The following is a 23,954-nucleotide window of genomic DNA, read 5'->3' on the forward strand; positions in this document are numbered from 1 at the left end:
AGAGTATATGCAGTATACAGAGGATTCGTTAAGGTAGTCATTAAACACTATAGTGATAAGATCTTTCAGAGAATCTTTTTTAAGTAGCCTAAGAAAAACTCTAAAAATATTTAAGGTGTAAGTAGCAGAAAAGGAGATGTGAAGAAACAGGGCGGCAAGCACAACTAAAGAACTTAGAGAAGGCATGAAAAAGAAGTTTCAGGATGGAGTCATTGCGAATAAAGACAAAAAGATGACTTTGGTGATTTTGGCAAGAGCAATTTTAGTGAAAGATGAAAGCCTACAATTGTAGTGTTTTGAAAAATAAATGGAGATAAAATAGAATATCTGGAAAGTTTTTTAAGAAGCAAAGTTATGCCTTGAGGTAATAAAGGTTGATTTTGAGCTCGCTTTTTAAGCGGGAACCTGTAGAAAATAAAAACTTTTGTTTTCTTGGTTTGAAGTTTTAGATAAAGGAAAAATACACATTGCAAAAAATTAGAATGATACTTTAAAAAAAAAAAAAGGATGGAGTGAAGAATTTGAGGGAAAAGGGACCTGATGATATTACCTATTAAGTCTCTGAGAGAAATAGGAGAAGAAAACAAGACAGGAAGGCTTAAGAGTGGTAAGATTTGGTGGTAGTATCTGAAGGAAAAAGAACTGACAAGTCACAGGATTCCAGATCCCAATGAGGTTAAAATCCATAAATTATGGAAGCTCCAATTTACTCTTAGGTGATTATCCCCAGCAGTACTGCAGTGACATTAAACTGGTAAGAGTTGAGGATAGGCAGAACAGGAAGAATCAAAGGTATGAGTTGTAGCCTCCCTACTAGCTTCTTGCATACTCCTTTGAGGGTTTCACTTTTGCAATTCTCTTGGCAAAAGCATTTAAGTCATTGTTTCTTGACTAATTACTGCTTACATCCTTCATCAATTTGCATGATTCAAACAATTCTTTAGCTTTCATCTTTCTAGCTTATACAATTTTTCTATTTTTGTTTTTTATACTTGGAATTTTGTCAAATTTGGGGGAAGTTGCTTTTTAAAAATCTTAAGAGAAACTTAATTAAACTCTAGATTTTCATTGTTTAGTATCTACTTTATAATGTTGTTTTATTATTGTAATAGGTTTTCCGAAACTCTCTGTATCCACAAGATTATTCATCTCGTTTAGATATTGTAAGAGCAAATTCAAAGTCGCCTCTTCAGAGATCACTGTCAGCTAAGTGTGTGTCTGGGACAGGACAGGTGAGCTAGAAACCATTTAAAGGAATTTGTGGAGCTGCTTTGAAATTGTTCAGTACTAAAAATGTTTCCCTGAGTAAGTTATGTGAAGTCATATGAAGTCATAACTTTTTCTCCCTGGGCCTATTTCCTCTTCTGTAAAATGATGGAAGATTGCACTGTTATTCTTTGTAGCTCTATTATTCTTATATTAAGTATCTTTTATACTGTAATCACATATTTCTCTCTAAAGCGTAACATTTGAGAGCAAAGGTAGAAAAAACAAAAGAATGCTAGATCTGCTGTCTGAAGAGCCTAAATTGTGAAGTCAAATGGCTTAGGTTTAAATCTCACCATCAAGACATAGTGGATCTATCCAGACATTATACCTAAAAAGGGCTTCTGCTTAGCATTATCATGAAAATTATCTCATTTCTTCTATATCCAGAAAGCCTGAATTACCCACTGTCTAGAGCAGGGGTTGACAACCTGTTTTCTGTAAGGACAGAGTATCTTAGGCTATGTGGGCTAAATGGTCTCTGTCCCAACCAAGAGCAACTATAAACAATACTTAAATCTGTAATACTATGTTCTAACAAAATATTTATTAACAGAAACAGAAGGCAGGCTAGGCCATACTTACCAAAATCTGATCTAAAGAACCTCTTACATATGTAGGCTTAAAACTTTTAAATTGAACAAACTATTTTCAAAATACAGCTTTTACGTAAATTTGACCACACACCTATTTTCATGATTCTCCTCTAAACATTTTATAGTTATATATCTTCTCCCTAACCAAATTATATTTTTATTATTCCAGCATTAAGTACTTTGCACATCAAGTTCTCACTATTTAGAATACATTTTTCCTAAATTAGCTAACATTTGTATAGCACATTATAGAATTTATTACCCCATGTTTTTTTCAACCTCAACACTATTAACTTTGGACCAGGTTAACTGTGAGAGGGAAGAGGAGTAAGAGAGAAGAGTACTGTCCTGTACATTATCAAGATACTGAGCAGCAACCCTAACCTCTTAACTATAGTAGCACATACAAACACACCCTCAGTTGTGACAACCATTGTCTCCAGACATTGCCAAAGGTCCCCTGGGTTAAGGATAATCACCCTCAGAAGATTTAAGCAATATGGCCCTAGTGGCAGCAGTCAGAACTTAAAAGCTGGTGAATTCATTGAATTCAGATTCTTAACCTATTCCATTCAAATCCACTACTTTTAAGTCAGTATTTCCATGGCCTAGTTGAAATATTCTTGTGTTTTTGCCATGCATTTGATGATTTTCATTCAAATACTATTTTTCTGACTCATTAATTAACTTTTAACATTCATAGTATACTGAGGCTATAATTTTCTCATTTTATATTGAGGTACTTGGTGGCTATCCAAACTGGAAATCAAATGGTTAATTTTACTTTTTTAGGGGAGAGGGTGGAGCGAGATAGTCTTCCTCTGTCACTTAGAGTGCAGTGGTGTCACTGTAGTTCATTGTAACCTCAAACTCCTGGGCTAAAGGGATTCTCCTGCCTCAGCCTCTCAAGTAACCACCACACCCAGCTAATTTTCCTATTTTTTGTAGAAATGGGGTCTTGCTCTTGCTGGTCTTGAACTCCTGGCCTCAAACAGCCCTCCCACCTTGGCTTCCCAGAGTATCAGAATTACAGGCATGAGCCACACACCCAGCCTAATTTTACATTTTTATTCAAAAAATGTAATTAAAAATCTTAAAAAAGTCAAACTTAATTTTCATTACTAAAATCATGTATGGACATTTTCTGAAGTATCTGTTGTGTGTCCTTAAGGCATATAGAAAGATATCAAACATGTGAAATATTTGTTAGCATTTATTTTTTAAAAATGTGTTAACTTTTAACAGGTATCCACTTGTCGACTGAGAAAGGATCAACAAGCAGAAGATGATGATGAAGATGAAGAGTTAGATATTACAGAAGAAGAAAATTAGTTTTCTTAAGAAAACTTCACATTTCCATCTTAAATAACTACATTGTCAAACTTTATCCTCACTTCATAGGTTGAAATCTCAAATGAAATCTTATTAGAAATGGAAAAATAATTAAAGGTAATTTATGCTGACCAAAACTCCAAGTTTTTAAAAAATATTACACACCAGTCTTTTCAACCTTCTACCTAGTGGCATATCTTTTTGTGTAAGTTCCATATTTTATGTATTTTTTAAAAACATACTAATACACTTTACCTAATTAAAGAAGCTATAGTAGTAGGTAGATGACAAAAACTAAATAACAGTTCCACTTAGCTTTCACCTCCAGAAAAGGCTATGTAGTCATTCATTCCGGTTACATAAAAATTCTATTCCATGAAGTCTTAAGTTTTTGTGGGTTTTTTTTTTTTTTTTACTAAAATCTGTTTTATCACTTGATATGTGAATTTATTTTTCAATAAATATAATCAAACAGTAAAGGGGGATATGTGAATTTATTTTTCAATACTATAATCAAACAGTAAAGGGGACACTAAGATAATACCAGTGCTTTTTACAAATATGCATAAAGCATAAATTTTAGCTTAAAAAAAGCCACATTCAACCTGATTCTGGATTTAAAACAAAACTGTTTATTAGACATGATATAGCCTTTTGGAAGGCTACTAATATGGTAAAATGCTGCCTCATCATGGAACACCATTAAAAATACAGTAAAAATTTTACCAAGCTATCATCTAGTTAATAAAAGGGTATGTAGTCCCTCTTATTCCTAACATTATAAAACAATCAAAGCCTTTCTGATGTTTTTCTTTCTTTTAGTGAGGAATTATAGTTTTATTTCATGGATCCCAGTCAGGCATATAAAAATTACGGAATTTATAAAAAATCATTTGGGATAACCAGAAAAAGTGATTATCCATAACAGAAAAATAAAGACGTTCTAGATTTTTTTGACTTTGTCATTCATGGTTTTTTTTTTTATAGAGACAGTCTCACTCTATCGCCCTCGGTAGAGTGCTGTGGCGTCACACAGCTCACAGCAACCTCCAACTCCTGAGCTTAGGTGATTCTCTTGCCTCAGCCTCCCATGTAGCTGGGACTACAGGTGCCCACCACAACACCCAGCTAAAATAGTTTTTATTTCCAGTTTTTGGCCAGGGCTGGGTTTGAACCCACCAACTCCAGCATATGGGACCAGCACCCTATCCCTTTGAGCCACAGGCACTGCCCCACGGTTCTGTTAGCATAGTCATAAGTGATAAGATTAATACTTCTTAAATAAAATATTCAAAATATTTTAACCCCCTAAATTAACATTCTATCGTTGGATTTTTATTACTTCCTCAGTATTTAAATTTGGCGTTGTAGTTCAGGGGAAAAAACAGGGTTACTACTCTTTCTGCATCATTTGCCTTTTTATTTATTTTTTGAGAAGTCTATGTTACCCTTGGTATAGTGCCATGGCATCACAGCTCACAGCAACCTCAAACTCTTGGGCATAAGCAATACTCTTGCCTCAGCCTCCCAAGTAGCTGGGACTACAGGCACCCACCACAACATCCAGCTATTTTGTTGTTGTTGTTATTGCAGTTGTCATTGTTCAACAGGCCTGGGCTGGGTTTGAATGCGCCAGCTGTGGTGTATGTGGCTGGCGCCCTAGTTGCTGAGCTACAGGCGTCGAGCCCATTTGCCTTATTTCTAAGGTTGTTCTACCTGTAATAAAGCAATCAACAAACAGTTCTGGAATAAATATTGTGCCTACTGCAAAGAAATATTCTAAGAGCAAAAGGAATAGTATCAATGAAAATACTTCCATCAGTGTAAATTAAATGTCATTAGTAAGACCAGACCTAGATTGGCAAGCTGCTTCTTAAAGGCCCAGATGGTAAAGATTTTTATCCTTTGTGGGCCAACAGGCAAAATCAAGGCTATTACGTGTATACTTAGGATGCACATACATTTTATAATGTAACTACATTTAAAATCTATAAACCATTCTTATATTCCCTGCTGTTAAAAAAACATTAAAAAAAAAAAAGAAACAGGCAACCAAACTAGTCTACCTAGGTTGTATAATGGAGACTGACAGCCTTACTTAGCCTGTTAAGTCTCCATCTCTTACCTCCAAAATAAAAATACAGGTTGAGTATCCCTTATTCAAAATGTTTGGGACCAGAAGTATTTCAGATTTTGGATTTTGGAGTATTTGCATCTTACGATTCAGCATCCCTAATCCAAAAATCTAAATCCGAAATGCTCCAATGAGCATCTCCTTTGAGGATGATGTTGGCACTCAAAAATTTGAGATTTTGGAACATTTCAGATTTCAGATTAGGGATACTCAACCTATAGTAAACTAGAATTACTAGGATTAAAAATAGTTAATTCACACATATATTCACATATAAGATCATAAATATATAGTATCTAATGCATCTCAGTAAATAGCTAATATTTAATGCAAAGAGAAGCAACAAGGTAACTGCTTAACAGGTGACACGGGTCAGGAGCCACTGCTCTTGACAATGTTCTCCATTTACCCTTTAATAATGATTTTTACCTATCTCTTTGTTATGGGATTAACTTTCTAGACATGATCCATATTTTTCAGATACTTTTACAGACAAAAATGTTTGGCATTGAGACAAAACACTATTGCATTTCACAGTAGAACACCAACATGCCTCCAGTGTACCTGATATATCTGGGGGCAGGAGAGAGGAAAAATTGACTATGAAATTATAATTATTGAAGCTGATGATGAGTGATGAGTACATAAGGATTTAGTATACTATTTTTATGTTTGAAATCAGTAATGTGCTGGTAAACTGGCTGTGAGGAGGGAAAGGGAGAGTAATTCTAATTTGCTGCATTTACCTATTTCCATGGTATAAATCCTCCTACCATGGCCAAATTAATGACATACCACTAAAGGCAGAGTTAAAAAAAGATGTGCAAAAATGGCTCCTAACCAGCAGATACCAGCTTCCTATGAAGAACTTTTTTTTTTTTGTAGAGACATAAGAGTCTCACTTTATCGCCCTCCCTAGAGTGCCCTGGCGTCACACAGCTCACAGCAACCTCCAGCTCCTGGACTTAGGGGATTCTCTTGCCTCAGCCTCCCAAGTAGCTAGAGCTACAGGCACCCACCACACGCCCATCTATTTTTTTGTTGCAGATTGGCCGGGGCCGGGTTTGAACCCACCACCTTTGGTATATGGGGCCGGGGCCCTACCCACCGAGCCACAGGCACCGCCCAACCTATAAAGAACTTTTTATAATGAAGTTTAAAAAAACTAAACCCCTCTAGATTACTAAACAAAATATTGACATCAATTTTTAGAACATAATACAAAGCTTGTGTTTACAACAGCTGGCCTCTTAACCCTCCATCCCACGCATACTCAGTTTGAAAGCAATTCCATACTAAGTGATCTTTCACTTTAAGCTTCATCTTAGCTATACTGCTTAGTATTTGAGACGTGTTTTTAAATCTTCCATGTGTTACTCAAGAAGGCTGATCAAATGTACTACTAACTTTGAACAATTAAAAATAGCATTTCTTCCTATTTTGTTCATTCTACTAGGTTTGGATATTCCAGTTTTTCGTCATTCTAGCTATCTATAAGCTTATTTAAAGAGCCATACTGAGGTGCCTTTTGAACCAAATTTATCAGTTTATTCATTCTACTAGTAAGCAGAATATTCACTATTAAAGACAGAAATTTAAGAATTCTCTTAGATTTCTTTAAATCACTAAAAATCATTGCAAAATACTTATAGGTACTAATTACTGACCAAATATTCCACCTCTGCAATATCCAATTATTAAATGACTGAACTACCCACATACAAATTCATTTTTATTCTTATTTACTCAATGTGCAAAATTTCGGGATCACAGAACTAAGGAAAATTGTGTTTCATATAAACTATAAAAGGCCAACAAAGTCAAATCATATTGGATAAAACAATTTTGAAATAGAAGTCAATATTTTCTGTATCCCCCAAAAAAACCCCTAGATATATAAAAACTTCTGTTTATTAACATTTGAGCACCCCCTAGTTTTATCTTTTTCTAATGCTATTTTTAAGCCAACAGTGGAAATAAAATATCATTTATCATTGAAAGTATCTTTAGCATAGTCTTACTAAAATTAAAAACACCATTTAACAAAGTGAGACAGCAAAAGTTATTGAGGGTATGAAGTGGAGTCAGAGGTCTGTCTGGGTTGAAAATGGCTCCACGATTTTACTATCTGTGACTTTAGGCAAACTGCTTAACGTCTCAACTTCATTATCTATATCCTGTACTTATTAGGGCATACTGAGATTATGCATGTAAAGCGCTTGTAATTCTCAGCTTACAGTAAGTGCCTAGTAAATGTTAGCCATTAGTATTATGGATATAGGAAAATCAAATTCAGTATTTGCAAAATGTGTACACTAAATGTTGAGGTCAAAATTCAATCTCACAAGTCTTACATAGTTACAGAGTCTTTGTATGGATATGGATATGTTTTTGAAGCTAAAAACTGGGAACCTCATATTTCATGCATGTTATATGAATTATCAGTTAATTTATCTAGAAAAATACTATACCTATTTGTCAGATTTTCCCAGCAAAAGCTTGAGGCTCCCCTTGTACCTATAATTACATTCTATTTTACTGTCTTTTTAGTATTTTGTGTCAATCTTACCAACTGGTTGAAAAGATGTTGCAGAAACCATAAAATTATACACAGCACTATACATTATTATAATAGGATATATGGTCTCTCCCATCATTATTATAGTTTAATGCCATTTGTTGAAAAACTTAACAATACCAACCTGCAATTTTTTTTCTTTTTATACAAATACAAGTTAATTAGTTGCTCTATTTGTTTGCAATTTTTTATTTTTATGAAACTTTGCAAAGCTATGAACATGGAAACCTTAAGAATCACCTAAGCTTTTTACATAAGTAAACTTCAACTTGACAGTCTGTCCATTTTGAACTATTTATAGTTAACAGGAGACTTAACACAATAATATCTCAGACAAAGAAAAGGGCATTAATTCTGCAGGCAGGTAGCAATGAAAACGCCAAACCTGAACAATCAGTCGCTATTTCCTTATACAGTTTGAGTAAAGATATAGACTACAGAATAAAATAAAAAAGTAAATATAAAATTTATCTCCTCCAAATACAACTGTACTTTATATAAGTCTTGAGATTCACCCATGGCATCAACAAAAATTAATGAACTCAGGGAATTAGTTCTTTCCTGTCAGGAAAAAAAGCATATATAATTTTAAATTATAAAAACTTAACTGCAATTTGCAAGCAAAAGAAAACCAGATTCACATTCTATTTACATTTGTTCTAGTCACAGATCAAATTAAAAGTATTTCTTTTCATCAGATAATTAAAAATAAACAATTTTTAAAGAGGCATTCTACTGCATCAATACTGTGGGAGGAAGATAATTCTGCATTCAGAAATGCATTCTAGAGCAAAATTAACTTAACTTTTCTGGGGCCAACTGGCCTATCATTTAGATCTTTAATAGCAGCCATAGCTTCATTATAATTTATCATAGCAACAATGGCTTCCCCTGTAGGTAATCCTTGCTCATTATACTGTATTGAAACTGAATCAGGTATAATTCTATAACCATGGAAAAAGTCTAAAATTTCATTGACATTAGCTTTAAATGGAAGATTCATTACCTTAATAGGAGTTACTCTACCTGAACCACAATTTAACTTTGGATCAGGCATAAATCTCCCCTCAGGAAAACCTCCCATATTATGCTTTCCAAAATCAAACTTGCCACCTTCTGGGCGACCAAAATTCACGAAAGGGCGATGACTTCTAAAATCATCAGGCGGGCTCCGAAAATCCTCACCAGGAGGTCTAAAATTATCAGGAAGTCTAGGGTCCTCCTCCGGAGCCTCCCTGCGGTCGTCCTCAGGAAGCTGCCTGAAATCCTCGTCAGAAGGACATCTTAAATCTTCCTCCTGGGGGCTCCTGAAATCCTTATCTGGAGGGTGCCTGAAGTCTTCATCCCGAGGGTCTCTGAAGTCTTCATCTGGTGGATGCCTGAAATCTTCCTCTCGGGGGCGCCTGAAATGCTCCTGTACTGGACGCCTGAAATGCTCTTGGGGTGGACGCCTGAAGTGCTCAGGGGGCTGACGCCTCAAATGCTCCGGTGGTGGCCGTCTGAAGTGCTCCGGGGGTGGCCGTCTGAAGTGCTCAGGAGGTGGTCGCCTGAAATATTCTGGGGGTGCCCTACGGAAGCGCTCCTGGGATGGCCTTCTGAAATGCCCCGGGGGCGAATGCCTGTAGTCCTCCTCAGGCGAGCGCCTGAACTCACCTTCTGTGGGCCTCCGAAAGTCCTCCTCGGGTGGTGGCCGTCTGAAGCCCTCGTCGGGTGGCCGCCTCCACTGCTCCTCAGATGGCCGCCTGAAATCTCCCTCCGTGGGCCACCTTAAGTCTTCCTCAGGAGGTTGCCTGAACTCCTCCTTAGGAAGCTGCCTGAAGTCCCCCTTGGGAGAACGCCTGAAATCTTCCTCCAGTGGCCGCCTCCAATCCTCCTCAGGAGGCCACCTCCAGTCCTCCCCTCTAGAGTGTCTGAAGTCATCCTCGGGAGGGTGCCTGAAGTCCTCTTCCCAAGGGCGGCGGAAGTCCTCCTCTGAAAGCCGCCTGAAGTGCTCCTTCCGAGGGCGCCTGAAGTCCTCTGGGGGGAACCTGAAACCTTCCGGAGAATGCCTAAAGTCTTCTGGTGGGCGCCTCTCTGGTTGTCTGAAATCCCCCTGGGGATGCTTGAAATTATCCTGCTGCCTCAAGTCCTCTAACTGATGTCTAAAGTTTTCAGAAGAGTCAACTGAATATACCTGTGCATCTTTTGAGTCAAATGAATGAGTACGGTCATCTCTATCACCTGACTGTGAATGGGCTTGCATCTTCTCACTAGATGTCAAGGAAAAGTTTACATCAAACTCCTGCATTTGTGCCTCAGATATAAGTCTTAATAATACCTCTGTCCCTAAGAATCTTCGACGGTTTAAACGTTCAGCTTTCACGGCCTGTTCTTCTGATTTAAATTTCACCAAGGCTTCTCCCAGACCAACTCCTTTGTCATCATAAAGCAAGTAAATGTCATCTTCAGCAAGAGAAAAGTCTGCAAAGAACTTTTGAACTTCAACTTTTGTGACATCAAATGGAAAATTTCTTATGTATATGCACAGCTTCTGGCTAGAGTGACCTTCTTGAGAGTATTTTTGTGTAACATGTCCAGGCCTCTCTTTCTCTACTGATCCTGGTCTCTTCTTTTCATAACATTCAATGAACTTTAGCATCTGTTTTCTAGAAACAGGATCAATATAAACTGGACGATATTGTAAAACAGTCTTATGTAAACCCAGAGCAGCATTATAGTCTTTCAAAGTCTTGAACATCACAAAGGCATATCTTGTTCTTCTTTCATCTTTATATAGAAATCTTATCTGTTCATTAGTCAGATCAATATCACTAAAAAAATTTCTTATATCTCTTTTATTAATGCTTAGGGACAGATTTTTTAAGTGAACATAAAATCCAAGAGGAGAACGAGAACGTGTTCGTCTAGGAGATTTTGAATGAGACCGTTTTCGAAAATGTCTATCGTTAATTCCTCTTGGTGGAGAATGTTCTTCAGATCTAACAGGAACATCAACCTCCTTAACTGCATTACCACCAAACTCAATCCACTGTTGTTCTGATCCTTGCATTACTTCTATAAATCGTGAACCCATGAAACTTCTATGGCATTTAAGCCCTCCAGAAGCATCGATACATGAAGCAAATTTTACTATGGCATCACCATTATTTCGGCCATCGTGATGTTTTAGGAAAATTACTCCATCCACACATAAACCAGAGAAAAAAACACGTACATCATCTTCATTTACCAAGTAAGGCAAACCTCGTAGAAACAAGTAAGGATTCTCAGCCTTCGATGGCCTTGTCTTTCTTGGCCTTAACTCACTGTGTCCTGTACCATTAGTATGAAACTCAGCATCTTGATTAATTGAAGAGCCATATCCAGAGTTACTTGCTTCTTCCTTAACTGGCTCAACAAAATCAGATCGGCTGCCAACCCCTGATGCCCCAGATCCTGGTCGCCCTCTTCCTACACGATCAGTTCTTTTCACATCTATAGTCTTCTGCATTTCTGCCTTGCTACTAAGAAAGAGCTCTACTGAGGAATCCTTGATAAACCCTCCTGAACGACTTATGGCACGTCTTGCATCTTCGTCTGTTGCAAAAATAATAAAAGCCTCCCCAATTTTCCCTCCAATTATATGCACTCCTCCATCAGGAATAGTCAATCCCGTGAAGAAGTGACGAATATCCACAGGCCCCGCAATAAAAGGAAGCCCAAGTAAACGGATGACTACAGCCATGCTGAGCTCAAACCACAGCAATAATGACCTGCAGACAAAAAGGTACACATAATAGCAAATCTTATTTTGGAAGTACCTTAGCCCAAACTAAACAATTACCTGGTTCCTGCCTCCTTCAGCATTTATAAATAAAAACAAGATTCAAGTTCACGAAAATATTGATCGTATCTAATTTTTAAACAAGGAATAAACTTTCTTCCATCTAAGCATACTAACAAACCAACTACCTTAAAGAAACAGGAAATATCACCTATCCTATACATAAAGAACATCAAAAATATCAAATCTTCCTTTGTACATATGCCAAATGCTGCTTCACAACAAGACCAAACTACTTTCAGACTAATTCAGAAAAATATCTTCTACTAAAACATGAGACAGCTTTGTGGACTAATGTATTTTGCCATTCACTGTCAATTTTGTAATGAATTTTACATATTTAGAAAAGCCATCTACAGTTAGTATACAATTTCTGCTCATGATAATAAAATGCCTATCACTAGTGCATCACTGGCCTGACATAAAGAAGAGAAGCCATGGGTACTATTCTACTTTATAGGATTTTTTGTTAAGTGTCTGTGAAAAACCTTAAACTCCAGATATCTTACCTTTTTTTTTTAATGTCTTGGAGACCTGTTAATTCTGTAAAAGCAACTTAACTGTGGAAAGAAAATGAAATACAATTAATCCTTGAACCTATGATTTATTTTATACAACGCCAGATTAGGATATCCATTTCAGTATTATCTATCAAAAGTGAAGCAATATAGGGAACCAAAATTATGGGCATTACAAAATGGTCGTCTTTGTTCCCAGGGAACACTAATCATCCTTCCACAAAAAGAAGGTGTTGATATCCCAGTTAAGTATCTGCAAATGATTAAAAAATAAAACACTTGCTGAAAATTAAACTACTCCTGATGAAAAGTAGAAGCAATGAGGGACATTACATATTTTGAATACAGCAGGGGTTACATGGATTTATCAATATAAATGTGTCCAAGCTTAATTCTACCCTTAAGGTGTATGCACTCTGCTGTCCAGAATTTTTACATCCACTTTAACAAAAAAAAAAAAAAACAACTGTTCTACAAGTAAAATATCAATTTAATAACAAATTCAAAAAAAAGATCTTCAATGACTTCTTCCAACTCTCTTGCTATCCTCCTCCCTTTCAAAACATGAGACCTACTCACATAAATAAGGCATTCATTCAAGATAACACAATGAAGAAAAGAGCAAAACTTAAAATTTAAAAATCAATTTTTAAAGCAATGAATACAAATCTATGGCTCCCATGTGAATACAATTTAAGTTCTACACATATAGCTCACTTCCAAACATGAAAACAAATTTCATGATTCCAATGTAATTAAGGCAACTACTACAATACCTCTAAAATCAAAAATCTCAATACCACTCCTTATCTTATACCCCTAAAACATTAAGTATTAAAATCCATCTTAATTCAAACAGAAAATGCTGAGATAAATATCACATTTCATTATGCCAACAGCCTTACTCCATTTCAAACAACTATCCTGCACTTTATATAAAATACAACATATATGTATTTATATTTCCTCTATATAAAATACAACATATATGTATGTATATTTCCTACAATGTAGGAAAGTAAAAACATAATAAAAATTCCTTAATCTGGAATATTGGGATTACTAGTTTACTGAAAAATCTCAATGTAATGTTTTTATAAGGAAATTTGCATCTAATCCTTTCAGGGATACCCAAACTAACAAGATTTAATGAAGTCTTACCAAAAACTTTTTAATACCTGTCAAATTAATAATTACAATTTATGTGTTTTTAATGTGTAAATAAATGTTACTTTAATCCAGTACTTACACTTAAGTACTACTGTTCCACAAAGTGGGTCTGAAGACATTCACTGAGGTCTGCAAAGTTTGTTTTCCTTAAGAAAGGGTCCACAGATTAAACTTTTTATGCTACAAGCTAAATTGACAAAGATATTAAGAAATTACTTGGGACATTCTACATCTAAAAAAAATTGAGATTTATAATTAAAATACCTGCACATTAGCAAAAAAAATAAAAAGATTATAAGCCTACCTTTTTCAACAAACCAATACCCACACAGATACCTCAACAAAACTAAAATCATTTCTGGAACATTTATCTACATTAAAGTCCCAAGACTCCCTCCTATGCAAACTGGCTTAGCTACTTTTAAGATATTTTGGAAACAACATGATATACACATCAATTTGTCTCTCCTAAAATTTTTAAAAATTCAAAAGGATTTACCCTGAGAACATAAATTCATCTATGAGAAAAAATATAGACAATTCAAGGAATAATTATATGTCAAATTCAAAAAAACTCTAGTAATTTATCCTAACTTAAAAACTATCTTTCAACTAAGTAGCTTCATAAGCACAAATCTCATGAATTCCAATTCAAGCAGACTATTAAAATTTGGCCTCATTTGGCCCACTGTTAGATATAAGTAATGCTTAAATTCCTCTGCCCTTGAGACAGAAGGGTAACATGCCATTCATCCCTCTACAGTAACACACTGAGGAGACCACATGCATGTATTTATATTTATGTGACCAACTCTCCAAATGAGCACTTGTCCTGTGGTTCCAATATTCTATTTATAATTAAGCAAATCCCCCCAGAAGTTCTATTCTTAGCACATTAAATTATGCAAATAGCAAAATACACAAATTACCTTAAAGTACTTTGCACTTAAATTTTTCCTAGAATTGAAATCAGTGTATTTTTGTGACTTTGTATTCACTGAAAGACACGATAATCAGTGACAATGTCTATGAAAAGTGGACCCATCCCTAAAAATTCACTTAAGGGTTAAGTCACTGAAATTAAAAGTGCCTTTTAAGTAACTTTGTAGATTCTATGCAGCCATTCATTCTACTTAATCACCATTATAACTAAAAATTATGAAATGTGCATCTTCTAACCAAGACTGAGAGGGATAAAGAAAGAGAAATGGGAGGGAGACTAAATTTAAATAGGTATTATCTCAGATCCATTTAATTTTTAACTAAGGAATAAAAAGGTCATTATCCAGGCATAGTGAGAGAAAGAAGCCTCTTTTAGCAACAATTTCTGAAACCCAGTTAACATGTAGCATATTCAAATTCTAAATGTTGAGTTTCCCCTAATGAAAATAAATCTACCCAGGCCACAGTTATTCTTCATGATGCATTTTCTGCATTTTATGACGTAGATGGTTAAAATAAAAACCAAAAGTATGACCACACAGAGCCTACGAGGAACTGCAAATGAAGATGAATCCACACGGCACAGGGTTTCCCACAACATCCATCATCCTCAACAGGATCATCCGAAGGCATTGATTCTACAGCCCAAAGCCTTTGTCCATACTCCCAGGAATCAGAGCTTCCTTCTTTCGTGCCAGGCCAAAGTCGCTACGAGAGATCCGATGCTGTTGCCAGACCTTCAGCCACAATCATCGTTCAAATTAACCTGGACCGCCCAACCTCCGCGCCTTTCAGTTACGCCGTCCCAAGGGCACACGTTCCACTCTAACTGGCCACAGGGTGAACTGCCCCCAAATCTAACTCAAAACACTTTCGCCCTTCTCGAACCTAACGAGCTGGGCCTTCAGCACTTATCTGCCACCAGACTACGATGACACAGCAAAGAAAAAAATACCTATGAAATCCTTCGAGATCTTCACTGTCAAGATCACTGGGAAGCGCACACACACCACCACATGGAAGCTGATGGGAGAGGGAAAGTCGTTGTTTAGCAAGAAAAGAGGGTGCCCTGGGAGCAGATGCTACGCTAGACTCAGGCGCAGCCGCCGGCCCCGCCTTTCCCTGTTCTTCCGGCTTGGTCGCAAACCCGTTCCCAGCCCCGACGCCCCAAGGGAAACTGCTTCGCACTTGGCGTAAATACACCACTGCTGCAGAGTCGGACACACAGGACCGCGGGCTGAGGACAAGCCTCACAGCAGTTGCTTCCCCAGAACAGGTAAAGCCCTAACCGAGCCTAGAAGAAAATGGCGCCTGGTCGCCCCTCCAGTCCGGACTAACGGACGTACCGTTTGCCCATGCGCTCTCCAGGCGTAACTCACCGCCCCAGCGCCCGCGACGCGCTTGCGCACACGCTCTGCCGCTACACTGCTTCCCTTGTTAGCGGAAGGGAGAAGGCACACGCCTTTACTGAGCTTCTGCGCATGCCCAGGTCTTAAGCGACCCGGGAACCTAGCCCTGGGAAAGGCAAAATTCTGAAGCAAAGTTAGGGATCTGCTGGTTGTTGTGACGACACTCTTCTGTAGCCATCTGCCATAGTACACCAGGCAAACGTTCGGGATCTCCAGGAATTAAGGAAAGAGTTGCAAAAGTGTAGAAAAGTTGGCGATTTGTCTTTTCAGTATTTCAGTTACTGTGTGGCAAAAGCATTTGAAAGGCTTTATAAACTATTAAAGAAAATAACAGAATTGTTATTTTTACTACCTTAGATGTTCACCAGGTACTTGCTAACACCTAGGGGTTTTTTTGTTTTGGTTTGTTTTTTGAGACAGAGTCTCACTTTGCCACCCTTGGTAGAGTGCAGTAGTGTCATAGCTCACAGCAACCTCAAACTCCTGGGCTCAAGATTCTCCTGCCTCAGCCTCCCGAGTACCTGGGACTACAGGCCCCCACCACAAACCCTGGCTATATTTTCAGACAGGGGTGGGAATGGGTGGGAGTGGGTGGGAGGGCTGTCTCACTCCAACTCAGGCTGGTCTTGAACTCTTGAGCTCAGGCAGTCCATCCAACTCGGCCTCCCAAGTGCTGGAATTACAGGGGTGAGCCACCCGTGAGCCACCGCGCCTGGCCCAGGCTATTTACATTTTGAGGAGGTTGTCGTGTTGTACCTACGAGTGGAGTTAAAAACGCCAGCACACTGAGTTCAAATTAAGCAGTGGTCCTTTATTAGGCCCGCCAATGAAGAATAGGCTCATGCCACAAAGTCTCTTGACCACCTTGAAGCAGGGGTGCAATATATATATATATTTTTTTTTTTTTTTTTTTTGTAGAGACAGAGTCTCACTGTACCGCCCTCCGGTAGAGTGCCGTGGCGTCACACGGCTCACAGCAACCTCCAACTCCTGGGCTTAAGCGATTCTCTTACCTCAGCCTCCCGAGTAGCTGGGACTACAGGCGCCCGCCACAACGCCCGGCTATTTTTTGGTTGCAGTTTGGCCGGGGCTGGGTTTGAACCCGCCACCCTCGGCATATGGGGCCGGCGCCCTACTCACTGAGCCACAGGCGCCGCCCATGGGGTGCAATATTTTTATATGGTACTTAAAGCGGGGCATGGGAAGCAGACTTGTACAGAAGCCAATATCTGCCAGGTTATAACTATAGGGATCTTACAACGCTAAAAATTGCTCTCAGACAGACTGTGACAGGATTATGGTTTCTGCAAGGCTTTTTTTCAGTTGTTCCAGAATTCTGCATCTCTCAGCTAAATTTCCTTCCCGTTTCTGCAGGGTTGCTGCTTGCTTAAAAGGCTATTTTGGTTATAAAAGGGGGCCGGGGTGGCAAGCTTAATAAAAGGGGGCCGGGGTGGCAAGCTTAATAAAATGCATGGAGTTAGGGCATCACAGTTGATAAATAACTCAAGAGGGCTAGGTTTTGAGAGCTTCCAGATAGCTGAACATGTGGAGATTCCTGGAGGGTTACACGTACAGGGAGGGCGTGGAAGATCCTCAGTCCTCCCATACCTTGCCCTATGCCTCTCTTCATGTGTATCCTTTGTAATAAACCAGTAAACAAAAGTGTTTCTCTGAGTTCTGTGAGCCACTCCAGAAAATTAATTGAATGCAAAAAGGGGGTTGTGAGACCTCCCCAACTTGAAGCTGGTGGATCAGTTCTGGAGCCTAGAATTCTGACTGGTGACTGAGAGGCACAGTTTTTGGAAGCCCTTAATCCTGTGGGATCTGCTTCCATCTCCAGATGGATAGCATCAGAATTTAATTAGAAGACACTCAGCTGATGTCCACTGCTGGATGTGTGGGGGGAAAAATCCCCTCATCTGGTTATGGAAGTCTTTTGTTGATGATTGTTGTGCCATTGAACAGAAGGAAAAATGCAATTTGAGGAGTGTGTTTCCAAAACAATCATTTACTTTGATAATACAAGGTATTGTCCTGGCTTATCAGACTCAGAAACCTGACCTTAAAAGCTAATGTTTATTGAGGGTTTATTACATGCAAAGCTTTGTGCATTATCTCACTTTATTCATACAACCGCTTTCAGAGGTCAAAGGTAGGTACTATTATTTTCTCATTTTACAGATAAGGGAAACCGAAACATAGAGAATTACATAGCTTGCTCAGGGTCACATAGTAAAAGATAGTGAGAAGGCCAGGAGTGGTGGCTCACATATATAATTCTAGCATTCCGGGAGGCCCAGGTGGGTGGATTGCTTAAGCTCAGGAGTTCAAGACCAGCCTGAGAAAAAGTGAGGCCCCCATTACTACTAAAAGTAGAGTAATTAGCCAAATGTTGTGGCAGGTGCCTATAATCCCAGCTTCTGAGGAGGCTGAGGTAAATGTATCACCTGAGCCCAAGAGATTGAGGTTGCTGTGAGCTATGATGATGCCATATACTGTACCCAGGGTAATAGAGTGAGACTCTGTCTCAAAAAAAAAAAAAAATACAGTGAAAACAGCAAGTTTTACAGTTGGCTAGATGAAGATAAATTCTAGTATCATCACTTTTAAACCTTAACTTTTTTGATTCTCAGTTTCCATTTTTATAAAATGCAGCTAGTACTCCCTAAAATGTTGCTATAGAGCATTAAGATTAGTGCTGTCAAGAGTGTAGCACACTACTGAGTGTGAGACACAAAGGAGACCATCAAGAATGGGAGCTTTTTTGCTGTAAGTAGTAGGGAATAAGTAAATATTATTGCCCTAATCCCATCCACAGAGCATATAACAATATGCACTTCATCGAGAACACTAGAGTTAAAACTCATCCATAGGAAGTTTTTATAGATTAATCCCAACTATTCTGACCATATTCTTTTTGTGTCCCCATTAACATTTATATGGTCACATATTTTTTGAAAAAAGTATTCAGATAAGTGATTTCCCCATCAAATTATATATTCAAACAACATAGTAATTACCGAAAAACATTTTTAAAAATTCTTTAAGGAACAGCTTTCAAACTACTTTTTATTTCTCTCTTGTGACCTACATACTAGTGACTGGTTGAATGCTGGCCTTGGGGGCAAGGTCACATGAGAAAAACTAGGCCTAATGGTTGCTTGAGGTTAAGTTATCTAACTTCTTTAAATGTATTTTCCACATGCATTGAGAATATGTAATATATGTATGCACATATATTCCTTACTGATGACAAATCTCAATTTTTATTACAAATTTTTTTGAGAAAGCCAAAGCCATCTCAGTTTACTATTAATAATAATGAAAAAGGTGGCTTAAAAATATTGGCGGGAAGAGGAAAGAGATAAAATACAACAACCAAAATACAAAAACCTCAGAAGATTTAAACATTCAGAAACAAGTTTTTCTTTTATGACTCATAAACTGGATGGGAAAGTAATTCCAAAGTATTTTAGGGGCTAACAGTTTCCAAGAGTATTTATGTTTTTTTTTTCTTTTTAAAAAAGTTGTATAGATTTAGAGGGTACAAGTATAGTTTTGTTACACAGATATATTGCATAGTGATGAAGTCTGGGTCTTTAGCATAACTATTATTCCAAATAGTATATATTGTATCCATTAAGTAATCCTTCATCCCACACCTTCTTCCCACCTTCTCACCCTCCTGAGTTTCCAGGATCTAAGTGTTCTATGCTTTTTCTCTCTCTCTCTTCCCCACCCCTCCCCCAAAGGGGGAGAAGGAAGAGAAGAAGGGGAAGAGCCTTATTCTACTTCATGTATCCATGTGTACACATTATTTTTTTTGCCTCAAACTACTTTTTATTTGCAACTACATCACTTCATGCAATTTTTCTAAACAATGACATAAAATAGGTTTCCTTGTATATAAATAACTTACATATGCTCCATAAAGTAAATGTTCAAAGGTACTACAACAGATCATCCACTCCTACAGGGTTCTCGTATCCAACAGACTTGATGCACAATATATAAATACTCAAGTCCAGTATTAAAAACTCAGTCACTTGACTAACTTTAATAAAGTTTCCCAAACTATATCAATATATATAAAGTACATTTCTTTTAAGAAAGATTATTCTCAATATTTTTTTTTTTTTTTTGAGACAGAGTCTTACTCTATCGCCCTCGGTAGAGTGCTGTGGTGTCACAACTCACAGAAACCTCAAACTCCTGGGCTTAGGCAATTCTCTTGCCTCAGCCTCCTGAGCAGCTGGGACCACAGGTGCCTGCCATAACGCCTGGCTATTTTTTTTTGTTGCAGTTCAGCCGGGACGGGGTTTGAACCTGCCAATCTTGGTATATGGGGCCAGCGCTCTACCCACTGAGCCATAGGCGCTGCCCTATTCTCAATAATTTCTATAAAAATAGGTTTGGTGCATCTAACTTCACTGCTATTAGTATGAACTTTTTTCAGTGAGTGATAAGGTTTATTCTACCTTTCTCTCAACATGATACTAACAAAATCAAAAGAACCTAGTGAGGTGCTAACATGTAAGGATTAATCCAATGATTCCAGTCACAATGCATTCCTGGAGAAGGTACGCACATCACCGGAATTGGACAATATGGTTTATTCTTCCTTCCCTGATTAGGACAACCAAATGGAACAGAAGTGAGGTAGTGGCTCTGATGGCCATTCCCTTGGTACATTCCTGGCTTTTTTCTGAGCAACAGATGCCACATTGGAAGAGGTGGGAATATCAATTCCGAAATCTGCACACAGGGCTTGGTATTGCAGTTGCCTAATTGGGTTTTGCTTCCACTTCCTTACTTGTTTCTTCATCTGAGAAAGAGGATCCTGAATGATAATCAGACGTAACTTTATCAAGGGCCCTGGCAACTTTCTAGGAGATCTCATCCTTGTTCTCATCCTCATTTTCAAAGCTGGCAATAATGAATGTATTGCTTTTCTGTCCATACCAACAGCACACCTCACATGGGTCTACCCAGAGAGTAAGCTCCTTTGGCAAGCGCAGGTCACTATACAAGATGCAGCTGTTCTTACAAGCTTTTAGGATATCAGGATTAACTCTCTGAACCTTATTGACATGAATGCATCTGTAAGCCTGTCTTTTTGATGGTTTTTCCGGATACCAGTGATTTTTATATTTTTCTTGAAGCATTAGAGTCAATTTCTCAGCAAAACTCTCAACTGCCTGTTTTTTCAACTTATCATGTTTTCAAACTAGCCTTGTGAAAAAGAAGACAACAGCAGCAATTTCATTCTTTGTCCAGCACATGCCCGAGTGCACGCCATGTGTACACATTATTTACGTATCAATTATAAGTGAGAACATGCAGTATTTGACAATTTGTAAGTTGTTTCACTTAAGATAACGGCCTCCAGTTCCATCTATGTTGCTGCAAAAGACATGATTTCATTCTCTTTTATTACTAATATTTCCTATGTAGAAAGACAACACTTATGTGTAAATTTGTGTATGTGTGTAAATTTGGTTTTAAAAGACCAGGTTACTTTTTTAATCACAAGTGATGTTAAGATAATCTCATCTTATATACATGATTTCCCATGCTCAAAACAAGGAAAGTAGAAAAACAAAAGCCTGGCAGGAATTTTGTTGTTGTTGTTGTTAAGTTCCCAAGCCACAGTAGCCCTTTAGCATTGAATATTTTAAATCAGTGTATGTGTGTGTGCTTATAAATTGTTTAAATTTTTAAAATACATGTCCCTCTCTCTTTTATTTTTCTCAATAAGGTATTGTTCTGTTGCTTGGGCTAGAGTGCAGTGGCATGATCACATTTTTTTACTGTAATCCCCAAATCCAAGCCTCAAGCAATTCTCCCAGCTCAGCCTCCCAAAGTGCTGAGATTACAGGTCTGAGCCACCCTGCTAGGCCCCATGTATCCTTTAAAGTGAAAATTATCTATAGTCTGGATAAATTCTGATTTAAATACTATTAAAGAGTTTAATGAAATGATACTCTTGTCCAGGTGCTGTGGCTCATGCCTGTAATCCTAGTACATTGGGAGGCTGAGGCAGGTGGATTGCCTGTGATCAGGAGTTTCAGACCAGCCTGAGGAAAGTGATAACCCATCTCTACAAATAGAAAAAGTATCTGGTCATTGTGCCTGCAGTCCTAGATAATTGGGAGGCTGAGACAAGAGGATTCATTGAACCCAAGAGTTTGAAGTTGCTATGAGATGTGACACCACGGCACTCAACCGTAGGGCAAAAGAGTTACACTCTGTCTCAAAAACAAACAAAAAACCCAAAGAAATAATACTTACTCTTAATTTATGTGATACAATGGGATATTTCAGTGATTTTTAACCAGATTGCCATGAGAGGATCTTAGGTGGGCCACAAAGATTTTTAAAGATCATTAATAACATTATCTTAAAAAGAAGTTCAGAGTGCAGTACATCTATGCTTTTTTCTACTTTTTTATTTTGCAATTTTTGGCCAGGGCTGAATTTGAACCCGCCACCTCCAGCACATGGGGCTGGTGCCCTACCCCTTTGAGTACAGGTGCCGCCCTGCTTTTTTTTTATCAACATAATTTAAGAGTGCGCCGGAAGCTTAACTATAGATGAAAGCGTGCCGTGAGGTTTAAAATAAAGGTTGAAAAACACTGGGTTATTTTCTCTGCTGTGTGATTTTATCTCCCAAGGCTGTAATTTGATTTCACTTCTCATTAAAGGATCGAGTCCTATGTTTTCGACTTAACTATATTTTCAGTTTACGATGGGCTCATCCGGAGGCAGCCTTCTTGTATTAAAAATTCGAGGAGCATCTGTACACGTAATAAAATGCCCCCCGGATCCAGGGTTAGCCATCCTGTAATCCATGTTTTCCTGGCCCCACCAGATTCTAGAGGGTTTGGTAACCTGGCAACCAAACAGCGCAGGTAGGGATTTCTGAAACTCGGGCTTGGGTTGTCCAATCAGCTCGGCGGAATCGCCGCAGAGGCTGATGGGACGCTACAGTCGAGCTGCAGCCAGCGTTGGTACCATGGCGACGCGCGGCGGGACTGGAGTGGCAATGGCGGTTGGGTCCTTTTCATCCGCCAGAGCTGTGGATGCGTTTTTCCTGTTGCTCTTCTCTAGCGTGTCACAGGCCCAGACATTCTCTTTTCCTTTCCAGCAGCCGGAAAAGTGCGACCACAACCACTACTTCGATATTTCTGTGCTCTCCTGTGTCCTGTGTGGAGCCAACCAGAGGCAGGATGCCCGAGGTGAGACTGAGGTGGGCCCTGAAAAGACCAATACCCACTCCTTGGTCTGTCGTCAGTCCCTGGGATCGCTGAAAAACCATTTTATTTGCGGGAGGAGTGTTTCAGAAAATTAACAGTTGAGGCCTGAAAAAGAGTTCCTTGGAGGATTGCAGTTTGCACACTAATGAAGTTGGGGACCCTGAGTCCACTATCCTGTGAACCGTCGCCAATAATTAATTTCTTTGCTCCACCTCTGCGCTCCTCTTGGGGACAGAGCATGGTTAGGGAGGTACGTGTAAAGCAGTCTATAGAAGGTAGAAAATAAAGAAATAATATGAAGTTAAGACGAACAAGTGACAGGAAAGATTAGGAAGAAAATGCAGATTAGCACTTGTAAACTTTGTTAACCTTTATATTCCTTTTTAAATACCAGAAATTTAGAGATGGAAGGGACCTAATCACGGTCGGGTTCAGGCTTCTCGTTTTACGTGAAGGAAAAGGAATGCATACAATATCTGGATTCATAGTTATGGAAATTGAAGCCTAGGTAAGGTTGCAATGTGCCACCTAAATTGAGAACTTGGAAGAATTCGTGCCTCTTTGCCCTCAGTCTTGACCTATGTATTTTCTCTACGAAATTATGTTTCTAATATTCTAGGTTTTCTTAGGATTTTTGCCATTTATTGTTGAATATTACTAAATGCTTTTGAAGTCTGCTTAGATTAAGCTTAGTTTTTTCCCCTACACTGTCTGGTCCTGGTTCTCACTGAAATCTCTCAGAATAAGTGTTTTCCCACATGTAAAAGTCTAAAATGTTTTCTTTCTGTATTTGATCAACCATGTTATTAACTTTCTGCCATCTTCATATTTGATATATCTTCTTTTTTTCTTTTTCTTTTTTTTTTTTTGAGACAGAGCCTCAAGCTGTCACCCTGGGTAGAGTGCTGTGGTTGCTCATAGCAACCTCCA

At 38.3% G+C, this 23,954-nt stretch overlaps 4 protein-coding genes and 1 pseudogene across 12 annotated transcripts in view; 3 read left to right on the forward strand and 2 right to left on the reverse strand.

The window, feature by feature from the left end:
- CIBAR1 (CBY1 interacting BAR domain containing 1) overlaps positions 1–8,610 on the forward strand; it is a 32,121-nt gene extending 23,511 nt beyond the window's left edge. Inside the window, exons 8-9 of the mRNA XM_053558559.1 lie at positions 1,113–1,232; positions 3,108–8,610. Of these exons, the coding sequence (XP_053414534.1) occupies positions 1,113–1,232; positions 3,108–3,194 (207 nt within the window). The 3' untranslated portion in view covers positions 3,195–8,610. The remainder of the gene's footprint in view (positions 1–1,112; positions 1,233–3,107) is intronic.
- Positions 8,085–15,679, reverse strand: RBM12B (RNA binding motif protein 12B). Of its 7 annotated transcripts, XM_053558555.1 has the most exons (6): positions 15,649–15,667; positions 15,315–15,382; positions 14,347–14,374; positions 13,497–13,604; positions 12,240–12,289; positions 8,085–11,660 (listed from the first exon to the last, which is right to left on the reverse strand). In XM_053558555.1, exon 6 carries the CDS (start codon positions 11,628–11,630, stop codon positions 8,691–8,693), a length of 2,940 nt encoding a protein of 979 aa, XP_053414530.1. In that variant the 5' UTR covers positions 11,631–11,660; positions 12,240–12,289; positions 13,497–13,604; positions 14,347–14,374; positions 15,315–15,382; positions 15,649–15,667; the 3' UTR covers positions 8,085–8,690. The 7 variants fall into 7 exon arrangements, with proteins under 7 accessions (XP_053414530.1, XP_053414526.1, XP_053414524.1 ...); XM_053558551.1 differs by lacking the exon at positions 14,347–14,374 and having other exon boundaries at positions 15,649–15,679; XM_053558549.1 differs by lacking the exons at positions 14,347–14,374; positions 15,649–15,667 and having other exon boundaries at positions 15,315–15,450.
- Positions 14,866–15,294, forward strand: LOC128563251 (putative uncharacterized protein encoded by RBM12B-AS1). The gene has a single exon (XM_053558557.1). The coding sequence runs from the start codon at positions 14,866–14,868 to the stop codon at positions 15,292–15,294; it is 429 nt and encodes a 142-aa protein (XP_053414532.1).
- Positions 15,526–23,954, forward strand: part of TMEM67 (transmembrane protein 67) — a 72,498-nt gene continuing 64,069 nt past the window's right edge. For 2 of the 3 annotated variants that reach the window (XM_053558545.1, XM_053558548.1), the window contains exon 1: positions 22,772–23,006. In XM_053558545.1, the coding sequence (XP_053414520.1) occupies positions 22,784–23,006 (223 nt within the window). In that variant the 5' untranslated portion in view covers positions 22,772–22,783. Of the gene's footprint in view, positions 15,636–22,771; positions 23,007–23,954 lie in introns of those variants that run through there. The other variant, XM_053558546.1, reaches the window with a different exon arrangement.
- On the reverse strand, positions 20,284–21,050 carry LOC128563403 (protein BTG3-like; annotated as a pseudogene).

Source organism: Nycticebus coucang, chromosome 13 (assembly GCF_027406575.1).
Source record: "Nycticebus coucang isolate mNycCou1 chromosome 13, mNycCou1.pri, whole genome shotgun sequence".
Classification (NCBI taxonomy): domain Eukaryota; kingdom Metazoa; phylum Chordata; class Mammalia; order Primates; family Lorisidae; genus Nycticebus; species Nycticebus coucang.

What these genes read in the sequence shown, in the direction of transcription:
- RBM12B (XM_053558551.1), bottom strand. Translation starts at nt 11,630, where the DNA reads ATGGCTGTAGTCATCCGTTTACTTGGGCTTCCTTTTATTGCGGGGCCT.
- LOC128563251 (XM_053558557.1), top strand. Translation starts at nt 14,866, where the DNA reads ATGGTTAAAATAAAAACCAAAAGTATGACCACACAGAGCCTACGAGGA.